Source organism: Zeus faber, assembly GCF_960531495.2.
Source record: "Zeus faber genome assembly, chromosome: 12".
In the NCBI taxonomy this organism is placed as follows: Eukaryota; Metazoa; Chordata; class Actinopteri; order Zeiformes; family Zeidae; genus Zeus; species Zeus faber.
This window is the reverse complement of record NC_137196.1, coordinates 20,454,332-20,468,710: the sequence shown is the minus strand read 5'-3', so window position 1 is coordinate 20,468,710 and position 14,379 is coordinate 20,454,332. Positions and strand designations below refer to the sequence as shown.

At 47.6% G+C, this 14,379-nt stretch overlaps 1 protein-coding gene across 1 annotated transcript in view; it reads right to left on the bottom strand.

The window, feature by feature from the left end:
* The window catches only part of LOC307238363 (receptor-type tyrosine-protein phosphatase mu), a gene marked incomplete at its 5' end in the record, with an annotated part of 194,768 nt that extends 181,608 nt beyond the window's left edge, over window positions 1-13,160 (bottom strand). Inside the window, one exon of the mRNA XM_080011296.1 lies at window positions 13,088-13,160. Within this exon, the coding sequence (XP_079867422.1) occupies window positions 13,088-13,160 (73 nt within the window). The remainder of the gene's footprint in view (window positions 1-13,087) is intronic.
* Window positions 13,161-14,379: the final 1,219 nt, after the last annotated feature.

Genomic DNA, 14,379 nt, shown 5'->3' with positions numbered 1-14,379 from the left:
GCTACGTACAGTATTGCTATTTTCACACAGAAAGCGAGAAAAAAATACTAATAATAAAAAATTAAAAAAAAGGAGAAAATAAATAAAACAGCATAATAGATGGTATATCTGTCGGCGGAACAGCAAAACAGACTGTACAGCAGCAAGGCATCACCTGCTACCAGTGTGACCTCCTTTTAAAAGGGGATTTATTTTCTTCACTAAAATGACAGAATATCTTGGTTTTAATTCCGTATTTGTCACAGACATTTTTCCATTCTTCACCTCATTCATTTTTCATAACTCGCAAGTAAGATAAAATAATTGAAGGACCTTCGTCAGGCAAATGAAGGTCGGCGTCATGAAGGTCCTTGGAGCAAACAACCTCCTCTTTGTTTGATTGTTTTCAGGACTTCTGCTTCTCCTTCGCAGCTTCCCTCTGCATTAATCTGCAAATAATCTTGTTTTTTTTCCCCAAAAGTTCAAATTTGGAACTTTTGAACTAATTCAAAATTCTGTTGCAGTAGTAAGTAGGCGTTTGTTTTTCTGACAAAAAAAAACCAAAAAAAACAACACAAACCCCACTTTCACAAGAAAGTATAAAACCTGCCTGAAAGAAGTGGGGGGCGTCTGTGGGCCGGGCCGGGCCGGGCCAGCTCGGCCCTTCCTGCAGGCAAGACAGGCGTCCGCCCATCCCGAGGCGGGGCGCGGAGAGGGAGCGATTGTGGCGCATTTTCCACACCTGTCTCCCTCTCCGACGGTACCGGCGGTGAGCGTGCCAGCGATGGGGTAACCACAACCGGCGTGCCAGAAACAGAGTGTTATCATTTTATTTAACGTCTCCTTATGGAATGAAACAAGGGCGTTTGGTACGAAGCCGTGCGTAATGGGGACACAGTCACTCCCTGACTCTCTTCCCGATCAACCCCCCTCCATGCGATAAGCGCAGAATAACGATCTTAAGGGGTATACGAGTCGTGCCCCGTTCCTCCGAGCCCCCGCCCCCGCACTGAACAGGACTCGGCGATCCGTGGTGCTCTGGTTCTGCGGCAGCGTTCCTTTGGTCGCACACGCCGGAAGCGATCGTGTCGCGCGAAGAAAACACCCATCTGGCGATCTCTGTAATTTGCTCACGACGTGCCGTACGGACGTACTCCATCTCTCTTCCACGCGATCCGTGACGTGATGATTTTGCTACCGAGTCGAATGGCGAAATACGTGGCGGAAAACACGTACGGGGCCCAAAGCAAGCGGGGCCAATCACAGAGCTCGGGGTGCTGCAATGCCCTTCGCGTGGTTAGATTTTTGCAAAAGGTCCCTCTGCGGCTTAGGCAAGGACCGGAAATACCTCCGGCGTAGCTCGGGCGGTGTTCTGACGTGCGACCATAAATCTGCCTTTCGGCTTGTGATATTGATGCCACGTAAAGAAAAAAGAAAAAGAAAAAAGAGAGAAAAATTCACATATCCGCTTTGTTATTCTGGATGCTGTCGGTACTTTTTTAGGTTACTGCTCACCGGCGGCGTCATGCTGAGAGACATAATGTGACTAGGAAGGAAGACACGGTGCACTAATCTGCCCCAATACAAACAGTCCTGAAGTCCTTTTGAGGAAACTACAAACTCAAAAGGATTCCACCTGAATCCAGGCACTTGTTCTGCACAGCGCGTCTATTTGCATGTTGCTCTAACCCCTTTGCTCGGAGGCTGTTATGTGTGATTTATATTCATGCTACTGGAGCGCGAAAGCTAAGCGTATTATTGTCGGAAAAAATCTTGGGGACAGTGAAAGGCTTTCCATATTAATTATACCTCCCGTTTGCCCCAACAGCAATAACTCTCCAGGACCCCCACCACCCCCGCCGCCCAGGCTGCCAGGGCGCTACCATTGTAATCAACGTGTCAGATTTGCAGCGTATTGTTTATTCAGATGTGCGTGTTATTCCTAAAAACATGTGTTTTCAACCTTGTTTCCGCTCGCTGCGCTGAGCCATTCCTGCAGTTTCTAATGACTCCCGTGCCCTGTAATTTATTTAAGCACGTGGCGAACTCTGATTACAGGGTGGTAGTCGAACTCCGAGCCAAGCCGTCATCTTTTTTCCAGTTATCGTTTTGTGTTTGCTCCGTCTCCAAACGCCGGGGCCTCGCAGCTGCACGTCTCCGCGGCCCTCGGCGGCGGACCAAGCGCTGGTTAAGGGCTGATTTAACCCGACACGGCTGCATTGTTTGCAGTCGCACGGTGACACGTTAAACAGAGGCCCGCGTTAGGGGCTGATGGAGTTGACATAAGAGGCTTTTAGCTGGCGGTCAAGCAAGGGTGCGGTGTTTATCCAAGATGTCGCCGCGCGGCCCGACCGACGGGGCTCGGCTCAGGTCACGTCTCGGCGAGGCAGCGCGTTGTGCCGCGGGGGCAAACACTGGTGAGAGTATGAGTCACAAAACAAAGGGTCTGCTGGGAGGGTGAGGAGGTAAGAGGTGATCATTTTCAAGTGAAAACACCACTATTTCATCCGGTGCTCAGTTATCTACCCACCTACCCTAGGGCCGCTTTGGTTCCGCTGCATAAAGGAGCCATTCGCATTATCATCCGGATATTTCAGTGCGCGGGCAACAACAGCACATCCGTTCTCAGACTCCGTACACTATCACCCTCCACCCAGCCCCACCCCCACCAGCGTGCCTTCTTCTTTCTCCCCGTCTAGCCCCAATGTGGCCACCCTGCATGCCGCGGCGCATATACAGTAATGCTATTAAACTACCTTCCCCGGAGTATTTAGTCACGCAGGGGTTTGGGCTTCAGGGGCTGTTCGAAAAGCCGAGCCCCCGTTTGAAAGGGATCCAAGCCCAGCCTGCGGAGGGTCAGAGGGGGGCTGTTTACAGAACAACAGCCTCTTATCGGCCGCTCGCCTCCCCGAGGAGCCTCCGCCGCCAGCAGATAACAGCCTCCAAATAGGCAGAGCCGTGTGACCAATAAGAGCATAATCAGGTACATTCTGCTTGGAGCGGGAGAGGGATCATGTTTTAGAGAGAGGTCTCCGGAGAAAGGGATCATTATGATTAGGGGTCCTATTGCCCCACTTTTTTTGTTGATGAAAAAAACTGACGTCAGTGGTGTATGGATGTCGTGGATCTGACGCACTCACAGACGAGGGGAATAAACTGTGTATTCGGGTCAGTTCCAACTTGCTGCCGTCCAAGTTTGACCCAGATCGGTCCATTTTTGTGGAATAACTTTGTAAAAAACTGTATTTCTTATCATCGCCGCAACGTGCGCGCATGCGCAAATGACGGAGTACACAGGTCACGTGATAGCACTGCAGTCTAGTGATTAGTTAACAAAACCTCACCATGTACATTTATAGTCGCAAACAGACTTTAACTGAGATGAATAAAAGATATAAACACTTAACCATACAAAGTTACAAGGTGACTGGTATTAGTTTGCCAGAAGACAACAAAGCGCAGCACGTTAAATATCATAAATATATATGTTAAATATATATTCTGAGGACAACTGACACGCACCAGAGAAAGTTCTACAAAATAAAAGCCCAATAGAATCACTCATCAGAAGTTATAGACATTCCAGAGATATCAATGTATACAATCTTCCTTTATTAAAATTATTGGTCACAATAACCTTGTTTGGATGTCATTTATATAGGTTAATAAATTACATTATTATTGTGAAGGCAGTTTTCTGTTGATTTACAAAGTGCCATAAAATAATTCTGCTCCCCACAATGGATGAATAATCCAGATAAATAATCCTGATCACAATATTGACTAAAATAAGCGTGATTGTCATTTCAGCCAAAATCGTGCAACCCTACTTTAGATCGATAACCGCCGTTAGTTGCAGTGTAGGAAACCCACCCAAAGCCGTAAACACTGTCCGATCACAGAATTTCACTGTAACCAGGCCGGAATGAATGAATCTCTGCAGTCACAAAACACACCTGAACAGAGAGCCAAAGCACACCCATCCATTGAACTTGAACGAAGGGCTGACCACCCTGTACCCCGGGTATTGCTGCCTGCAGCTACATTTGTTATTATTATTGCGTATACATAAGGCTTTATATGAAGAACAGCTGTGGACGCTATGAAATATAGTTAGCCCTTTTTTTTACCATTTAACAGCCCCATTGTGGCCTAATTTATCCTCAGGGATTGCTTTGTTATTGAATGGCTAAATGGTCAATATAGGTTCATCCCAGACGGCTTTTAGCACAAGGGCAAACAGGCAGTGTAAAAGCCAATGCAAATAAAACGGGCTCTCAAACGGGGGCCTAATGCATTAATGAGCACATGACGTGCGCTAATGTGACGGCGACAGATTCAGCCTGACAGTAATGGAGAGTTTCGCCCCCGGTTATACTGGTAAGGCCTGGCTGCAAGGGAGGGCGACGGTGGGGAGGGAGGGGGGAGGGATGGTAGAACACACACACACACACACACACACACACACACACACACACACACACACACACACACACACACACACACACACACACACACACACACACACACACACACACCTGCTTGCTGGCTGAGCCTTGACAGGAGACTAATAAATAACAAGAGACAAGGTGAAACGGCGGCGTGGCAAACACCATCACCCTTACCCACCCCACCCAACCTCCCCAACACACACACACCCACACACTCCCATCGCCACCAGTTGTTCAAGAGCTCATTGGCAGCGCCAAAACATTCTCCTCAGTTAGCGAGTGCATTTGTCAAAGTTCTTCATAGAGTTAAAGAAGTGACACAGAGTCCCAGAATGACCACCTGACCGTATTGGGGGGGGTTACTTGAACCGCGATCAAAGTGGGGGCAAACACAATCAGTCCACGCGGCGACCTCTGGGCCGAAAACTGAGAGAGGCGTTAGAACAGCTGAGTTATCTAGCTGATCGCCTGGTGGGCCGGGTTCGAGGCCAATTCAATTCAGCTCAGCTCAACTCAGCTACCCAACGACCACCGAGATTGTTTTTTGTTTTGTTTTGTTTTGTTTTGTTTTGTTTTGTTTTGTTTTGTTTCGGGGTTCTTTTTTCTCCGGGAATGAATTAATATATGGACCTCTTCACAAAGAGCAAAAGGTTGACTGGAGGTGGAGGTCGGAAAGAGGATGAATTCGCCCCGACGAGCGTAACCGTTCTCTCGGGGGGGTGGGGGCCAGATAAACACAACGGTACTCACACACACACACACACACACACACACACACACACACACACACACACACACACACACACACACACACACACGCATGCACAAGCACACACGCACACACCTCCCTCGCTCATCATTTATGACAATTGAGACCCTTGGAGCCTTAATTAGCGGAATGTTCTTGCGCTCCATGGACCCTCTCAGCCACCTACGATGAGCAGACTTCTGTAAACACAATCTGCAGAATAACAAGTTGTTGTGGGTTTTTTTTTTGTTTTTTTTTAACGCAGACGAGATCAGAGAACTGTTCGAGCATGGCCACCTCTCTCCGTCTCTCCGTCTCTATTCGTCTCTGTCTCCCTCCCTCTCACACACACTCTGGCTAAGCCCCCCACCCCCACAGAGAGACACACACACAGACAAACACTCTCCTGTCTCCCGTCCGCGCTCTTCATTAGGCAGCCCCTGCACTGGCCTGTGTGTGATTCATTAGCTTTTATCCTCTCCATTTGAAGATGGAGCCGGGTATAATTAGAGCGTCTCTGTTTGTCCGGCATCGCTCACACAGTCACATCTCAAGGCCAATTACCGTGCAGACGCAAAGCTCCCTGATAACGGTGCCAAATCAGCCGCCTCGAGAATGAACTTCAAACTATTACCGTCTCTCAAGAATGTAAATAAAATCACTTTCAAATCAACAGCTAATGATTGGATGTGGAGTGCCACTCCGGGGATGTGCAGGCGACAGACTGTAGACAGTTTGGGGAGTTCATATTCATTTTGTTTGGCGGCAAACACGCTCTTGAAAAAGCCGATACTTGGACAGTTAATGTATTCCTACATACACGTAACTGTTTTTCCGGTTGGTTTAACTCAATTTACAGTAATAGGCAGAGTGATGGAACGGTAGTACAGCAAAGTGATCCTACATGGCACCATTGAGGATAGCTCTACCAATGATGGTTGGAATGCTCTGCCAATTATTGTCATGTACTTCAATTTTATTACAAATATTGTTTTATACTGTAAATATATAAAAAATAAAATTATAAAAATATATATATATCATAAAATATATTTTTTTACAAATTTCACACTACACATTTTGTACGATTTTTACATATTTCTTTTATATGTAATATTTCATATTTGACATAATATTTTTTACACTATTTGGTATTATTTGTAAATGACATCATACTCTTTTTACACTCTTGTTACTATGTTATTACGTTTTACTTGCTGCTACTTTTTCTAAACACTTCTACTTATTGTTGAGGTGAAGAGCAAGCGTTTCATTAATGTGACACTTGCCTTACCGTTACGCACATGACAATAAAGTCCTCTAACTTGAACTAAAAGAAAACACACACACACACGGATATAATATTATCATGAATAACAAAGATAACGAGTATAAAGCTTTCCTGGAACATTGTATCAGTTCAAATCCTGCAGAGCTGAGTTACTGATACAACGTGTCTCCTCTGTCTGACCAGTCTCTGCATGGTCGTGCACTTCCTGTTGGGCGCCATTCAGCCAACTGTGCCAAATCCCAATTTCATCCACTGTCAGTCCTGTTTCAGTCGAGAAAATAGACCCAGCCTCTACCTGCTCGGTATGATTGAGCTGAGATATATTGTTATAATATGGATGTTGTGATATGAGACTAGATATCCTCTTGGATTTGGATCGTATTCATGTGATATTGTTAAAGCAACACTGTGCAACATTTTTACCTTAAAATAACAGCTTCAGAATAATTTTGATGGTACACTGACTTGTCATATGGAGAATGACATCTCTTTCATTCCCACCCACCTATTATTGTACTATGTAACTTCTGTGTTTGAGTACCAAACGCTGGGAAAAGTGCATTACGCTTTATGGCACTACGTCGCTTGATGTTAGGCTCTGGTAATTACCATTTTTTTGCCTGGTAAAATAGATTTGAAAAAAAGAGCAGTTATAAACTTGCCGGTCAAAATGTCCGGTACTAATGCTCGTACAAGGCGTAGCCGCCCCACCTCGCCGACGGCGCGAATGAGACGGGCCAGTCCCCTCAGCCAGCGCGGCGGCGGCCCTCACTTTCATTGCGCCGGGGGGCTTTGTTTCACCCTCTGACTCGCGTGTGACTCGCGAGCCGATCTGGCGGGCCGAGCACATCTGGCACCTTCACCGGTAGCAGGCGCCCGATCCCTGCGCCCGCTCTCCCCGTGGACTGTTTTGAACCGTGACCGATAAGGTTCAAAATTGTCCAGTAAAATGAATTATTTTCGGACACATCTTTTCATTCTTCTCGTCAGATCGTTGTTCTGTTCACACTACACGACTTTCTGTCTTGTGATCGGGAATCTTCAAATCATTGTGGTTTCACACTTCATGACTGATCTGTGACAGAGGGTAACACATGACAAGATCTACCACCAGGAGGAATCCCAGACGAGTCTGTCGGGTCTACAAACTACATTTTGTTAGGTAAACAGAGAAGCGACAAACCGGAAATGACACGATACCATGAGGGGGACAGGATTATTTACTTTTTATTATATTCCTGATCACTGTAAAAAAGAAAAAAAAAACAATAAAAGCAGAATTTAAATAAGAAAGATAAAACCTAGAGAAGAAAAGTAAAATTGGTATGTTGTGTGTTTCTGGCCGCTGCTCCGTGCGCCCTCGTCTCTCCGTCTCGACTCCTCCCTCCTCCCTCCACCCTGTGTCGCCTCTCATTGGCTGGAGCTCGGTGCGTCACTCCCGACTCGATCACAACCAGATATTAAACGTGTTTGACATCTCGCCGGCGTCGGCCAGCGAGCAGTCGGATCGCGTCGCGGGCAGCCCGCACCGCACGAGCGCGCCGTGATTGTCCTCCGATCCGGGGCTTTATTTGGGCTTTATCTTCAAAAACCTGTCGGTGAGTGGAAAATCGGGCCAGCATCACGGAGTCTGAACTCGGCGCTGAATGTTGCCTTTAATGATACATTACAGGAAAGTTTTGTGACTTTCTGAACTTCATATACTGTTCTAATCGTCGCCTCTACCTGCCTGGCCACGGTATCCACATTGCTAACGATTGTTTTTTCAAATATTTCTTGTGTGCAAATATCCTATGAAAGCACTAATGGCCACCCACCAATATCGTTATTGAGGTATTTGTCAAAAATCGCAATGGAGGGTTATTCACACCGATATCTATACAGCAAAGAATCATTTTATTTTCTGCTCTTTTTCTTGGCTCAAGTCGTTGTTTAGTACCTCTATACTGGCGAGCGATGGGTTACGTTTCAGTCACCACTCCCAAGTGATCTCCCCCAGTTCATCGCGAGTCAATTCATGAACAACACTCCATACACGCATACATTTAAAGCTCCTTAAAGTCCTTCAGCGCATGTGAGCCGCGTCATCGTAGGAACACAAGATCGAGTGTGTTGAAATCAAGCATGGAGACTCCTCTGAAGGGCGTCACACTCCCAACCCAAAACAATGTTCCAAAGACGTCCCCGGATGGAAAATCCACGAGCTTACACTCTGTGTATTATCAAGAGAATCTGTTTTGGTTTTTTTTAAGTTAAAGCAGACACCTAAGCACCTGCTTTGTGTTACCATCCATCACCGAGAAGCGTTCCCCGCAACGTGATTTGAGTCGTCGAGACAAAAAAAAAAAAAAAGAAAACATGCATATTCAATTTCATTCTCCACTGGTTCACGCAAAGGAAACCGTCACCCTTCAAGACACCTTTCGCAAGAAAGTCTCAATTAAATGTGACTCAGCTCCAGTTTGAAAAAAATTACAATAAAAAATTCAATTTGAAAAAAAAAAAAAAAAATTATAAAAAAGTTTCACGAGTGGAAGAAATGATGTAAATGATCGGCAGACTTGGGAGGAAGCGCTGTTCGCCGTTCCTTCCTAAACAGCAGGAGGTTTCCTTTTTTTCCCCCGCCGTGACGACCGGCGACAGCTCCGCCGGGGATGCTATCGGCGTCCGCGGCTCGGCGGTGACGAAGTGGAGCTCTGCGCGGAGGGCGCGGGGGGCATTACTCTCACCACCGGCTAACCCCTTATCAGGAAACAAGACAGGTTTTATGGCTGCTTGCGGAAGGTGGTAAACATAACAAAGCGAACGGCTCCTTAGAATTTAATACGCCTGTTCAAAAGACAGAGTATAGATATCAAAGGCCAAGCATGCCAGGAGAGAAGGAAAGGAAGGAAAACAAACAAACCAAAAAAAAAAAAAAAAAGCCCTCCCTGTCCTCCTCGTAATGTGGAAAAACACGAGCGCTTCGCCGTACACAGCCTGTGATTTATTGTTGTAGCTGTTTTCTTTTTCTCCTGTTTTGTCTTGTTTAGTCCTGAAGTTAGAGCACCCAGTGGGTGCCGGGAGGGCTCCGCCGGCTCGAATCTGTCATGCCACGGCGAAGGGGAGGGAAGGTGCACGGGCCCAGTTTATGAAGCGATCCATAGATACTGAAGAAGGCGGCGATCCCCAGCCAGCCGGCGTCGGTATGCGGCTGGTGCCAGCAAAAAAAGAAAAAAGAAAAACATCTGTAGATCGGATTTCGCAGGAAAAGAAAAAAAAGCACGTGCCCGATCCTGAAATACCACGGGGACACCACGGCGCGGGGCCTCGCGCTAACTATCGGACGGGGTTGCCAAATTGGCAACCGTGCGTCGGCGGTCGGTTGCCAAGGCTGAAAAAATGGTTGCCGGATTGTAATCACGTTATAATTGAGTGATAATGATGCTCTACAATTGTGATTAAATTTCAATATTCTCATTTGATCCGTCATTTTGTTGAACGCATGAAAGGTGGCTGACAACCGGACCGCACAAGATGGCCGACCATGGCCCGAATCAAACCCATATTGTCGCGCCCTCCTGTTTGGGTTCTCAATGCTCTCATTTTTGCACGAGGTTGCACTTAAAGCGATGTTGAATTTTTGAACGTGAACTGAATACAAGTAAAATAAAAGAACTAAAGTCATCACTTTAGGAGTAGCGCAGTTTGAGCACGGAACTTTTGGACGGCCATCTTAAGCGAAGCGCATCAATACAAATGGATCATTTAAAGCTAACCCGCTGTTAAAGAGAAAGAATACTGGCTCGGCCGTGCGTCGCTATCAGCCGATATTCGCCTTGTTATCTGCCATCGGCCAATCAGCAAATAAGAAGACATTCACCGATGGCAGTAGCCGATGTTTATCCAGATTAGTGGGCGTCAAAGTATATTTGGCGACCCGTTTTTGGCATTTTTTTATTTCGATTTTTTTTTATCCATCCCGGGAGAACGACGCCATCCGCGATCGATTTCAGAAGACGCCGACGCGGCTCTCCGCGGCGCTCCAAGCGGGAGGTGATGCTGCGTTCAGGGAAACCTGGGTATCGGCGTCGGCGAAATCGTTATTTTAAACAATCTGCATCGGCCCGGAATTCCACGATTGCTGCGTCCCTAATCGGCAGGTGTTCAAGCTTTGAGCACAAGTACCGGAAAAGGGAAATGCGGCATTGTGCCATCTCCACCAGATCCCGGTGCAGCGTGATCGTGCCTGAGGACTGATGTTAGTTGGTTTTTTTCTTCCTCCTGCTGACATTAATGGAGATCCCGCAGATTGATTGATAAGTCTCAATGGAGGTCCAACAGTCAGTGGGTCAATACCGCAGAGTGCCACCTCCTGAAGTTGATTCATACTCTGCATAACCCCCCCCCCACCCATGATCCAGTTAGTCCTTTGGCTGTGTTGCATATTCCTCCTAATAAGCGCCGCTCTGCGCCTCACATTTAGCCTCCACCTCACCTCTGCATCCATGTGTGGCTAATCCGTCACCTAGTCAGAGACCAAAAACACAACCGATTGATTTATTCCTGGTTTACATATTTACACGCGCACAGTCATACAATTAGGAGCGCGTTTATTGATGGGGCCCGGTACCACCAGGGGCCAGCGGCGCAGCCCACTCCAATAAATCTCCCAGTCCTGAGGCTGCCGGCGGGCAAGACGGATAAAGCTCCCGCAAAGATGTACTTGAAACACTTTGAGCTAATGGTGGGGAGAGTTCTTGGAACACTAATATTGCCTCGTGGCCCTGATAATCTGCTGTGTGACAGGGAGAAACCTGGTGGTTCATCGGAAAATATTTGGATTGTTGTCAAAAGTATTTTTTCGTTCTTTCTGTGCTTCTGCTGTCGCTCGGAGCAAATCTGTGTTCTAATATCGATCCCTGATCTCAATACGATTATCATTGTTCTGGATGCAGTTCCGCCTCATAAGTGAAAAAAAACAAAACAAAACACAACGCCTCCTTGGTTGATATATTATCGTGTGTTTGTTTGGAGGGCGGGGGGTTGCAGCCATTTTCATTTCTTAAAAAACAAAAAACAAAACAGCTTGGTCAAATTCTGATCAAAATCTGAATTTTGATCCACGTTAGTGACCTGTGGTCCTTCACCCACATCGTGGTGTGAGCGCAGCATTATGTGTGTGCCATGCTGCCCCCTACCGGCCACCGTCAGAAGGCACTTTCGGCCTGCGGAGTCCGCGCACACACACACACACACACACACACACACACACACACACACACACACACACTCAAGCGTAACTTTGCCTTTGCACTGTTTACACTCACTACAATGTGTAATACTCAACACAAACACGATTGCAAAAAAAAAAAAAAAAATCCAGTCGTTTATGTTTTATTATATTGGCATTAGAACATTCCCCGCCCATGTTGGTATTGATTACCATGCACATACGATAACGCCCCCTCTTTATTCAAGGGTAATTCCATTACATGACCCCTTTTTAGGAATTCAACCAGTCCATATTAAGTCACCCTTTCCACAAAGGAAAAAGGCAAGTCTGAAAGTCTGAAATGAAACTTTTCTCAATGAGCCTCGGGATAAAAAGAGCCTGATAGAGATTTGCTTTCTTACCGTTTTTCGTGGGGCTATTTGCAAGTCGTGGTAAGGCGCAAATATGATATTCTGGGGGGGGTATCGCTGCTCATCCCAACTACCCTATCTGCGAGGACACAAGTCTGCAAAGACAACAATCAAACTACCGATAAACCAAAGCTGACGGCCAGCTGACACTGAAAACATGATGTTCAACCAGCACTTTTCAAAACATTCACATTCGTGTTATCTGCAGACTTGGGAGAGAACTAGAACAGAGCTGGATCTACAAATTGTGCCTAAATCGAGGACATTAGCAAAAAAAAAAAAATGGGTGATTATCGACATGATCCACTTTTCACTTCATTAAACTGCAACGCACATGGACGAAATCGTAACTGCACGTCAAGGTACAGGGATCCTCCGCTTCCTCGCCATTATGAACGATTCGTTTGTTAATTTGTTTTAATAAACTGTTCATTATTTCATTTGTTTTACCAACCATTCATTTGTTCCGTTTTCAACTTCGAGGTGCTTATTCATCTGATGTGGTCATAAATGGTGAGTTATATGGAAAATGTGGGAGTGTTGTACCAATATAAACACTTTGCGCTCTCGGCACGGCGATCGCATAGAATAGGAACGATGGGACCCCAGTGCGCGCCAACCAAATGGAATACAAGACAGTGCAAGAACAACACAAATAAACATTAGAATTGGTCGAACATGTGTTTATAAGCGCTGGGACACGGACATTGGAGTTAAAAAAAAATAAAAAATAAAATAAAATAAAGCCAAACAATCGAGGCGGATAAAGAGCAGCGTGCGAGTGTGACACTTGCGAGCGGATCGGATTCGCCTGACGTGAGCCACCGCGGGGAACGGCTCCGTTGGAAACTGCTTATTAAAACGGCTGATAAGAGGATAATGACGGCATACGCGCGTACAACACACACACACACACACACACACACACACACACACACCAAAAAATAAAGAAATAAATAAAAACCAACAACACGCGCCGAGGACAGTTCTTACCTTTAAAAACTTCTCCGCGGACGGACAGCAGCAGCGCTACCGCGGCAAACAGGCAACTGACAACTTTATCCATGTCGGCGTCAACCGCCCCCCCCCCCACCCACCCACCCCCAGACGCGGGGTTATCAGGCTGCAACTTGTGCCTCTTCTCTTCAAGTTGAATTCCCTTCTTCCCCTGCCTCGGTTGCTGCTCAAAGTGCGACGGTCTGTGCGGCGGCGGCGGCGGCGGCGGGGGGCGGGGGGCGGGGGGGACCGGTGCGCCCTGCTCCTCTCCCTGGCTGCGTGAGACCGCACTGAGTCCCGGCTCCTCAATTACGCGCAGGATCCATGTGCGGCGGCGGCGGCGGCGCGGCAGGCGCGTGCGTGCGTGTGTGCGTGCGCGCGCGTGCAGCCCCGTTAAGTCCAGTAGAGGGGGCACGCGAGCGCCGGCACGAGCCAAACTCCGGGGGACCCCCCCCCCCGCCCGCCCCCGCCCCCCAAGGGCCCCCAGCCCCCCCTCCCCACCTCCAGCAAAATGATTTAATAGTTGAACTTCTCCACGACAGGATGTCGTCTCACGGCCGTTTCGGACCCCGGCTTCATTGCTCACGCCCTAACCACTAGCTTTGGGATAAATCACGGGGGAACAGCAAGCCGTCGGGGTCCCCGAGGCGGGCGAGCAGCGTCCTAGGCGTCGCCGTCGGTCACATGCCGAGGAAAGACACCCGCAATAAACGCAACTCGGCTCGGTTCACATTTAGTCATTTAGCAGACGCTTTTATCCAAAGCGACTTACAATTGTTCAAACAACGACGGACGCAGCCATCAGGAGCAATTAGGGGTTAAGTGTCTTGCTCAAGGACACTACAGCATGCTAGCAGGAGGAGCCTGGGATCGAACCAGCAACCTTTGGATCACTAGACCACCAGCTCTACCGCCTGAGCTACCACCCCCACATTCACCCTTCCACGCCACGTCCGAAACGCCCCGCTCCGGAAGAGGGTCCATTTGAGCACCGCAGGAACGAGTCGTCAGCGCATCCCCGGCGCCGCCGCTTTTCCCTCGTCCGGAAGTCGATGGGGTTTTTTTTGTTGTTTTTTTTTGGTTCCACGCCTGAAATAAGGGCGAACGCACGCTTCGAGAGATTTTTTTTTCGCGTTTTGTTCCCTCGACATGAAAATACCCCAGCAAATACCCGGCTCGTTACTTTTGCAGCTTTTTCGCGTGCCTTAAAACCGCCGGCCGCCCCGCGCACCCGTCCGTCGCCACAGCCTCTCGTTGTGTTTGTCCTCGCGCTCCTGCAAACTCTTCCG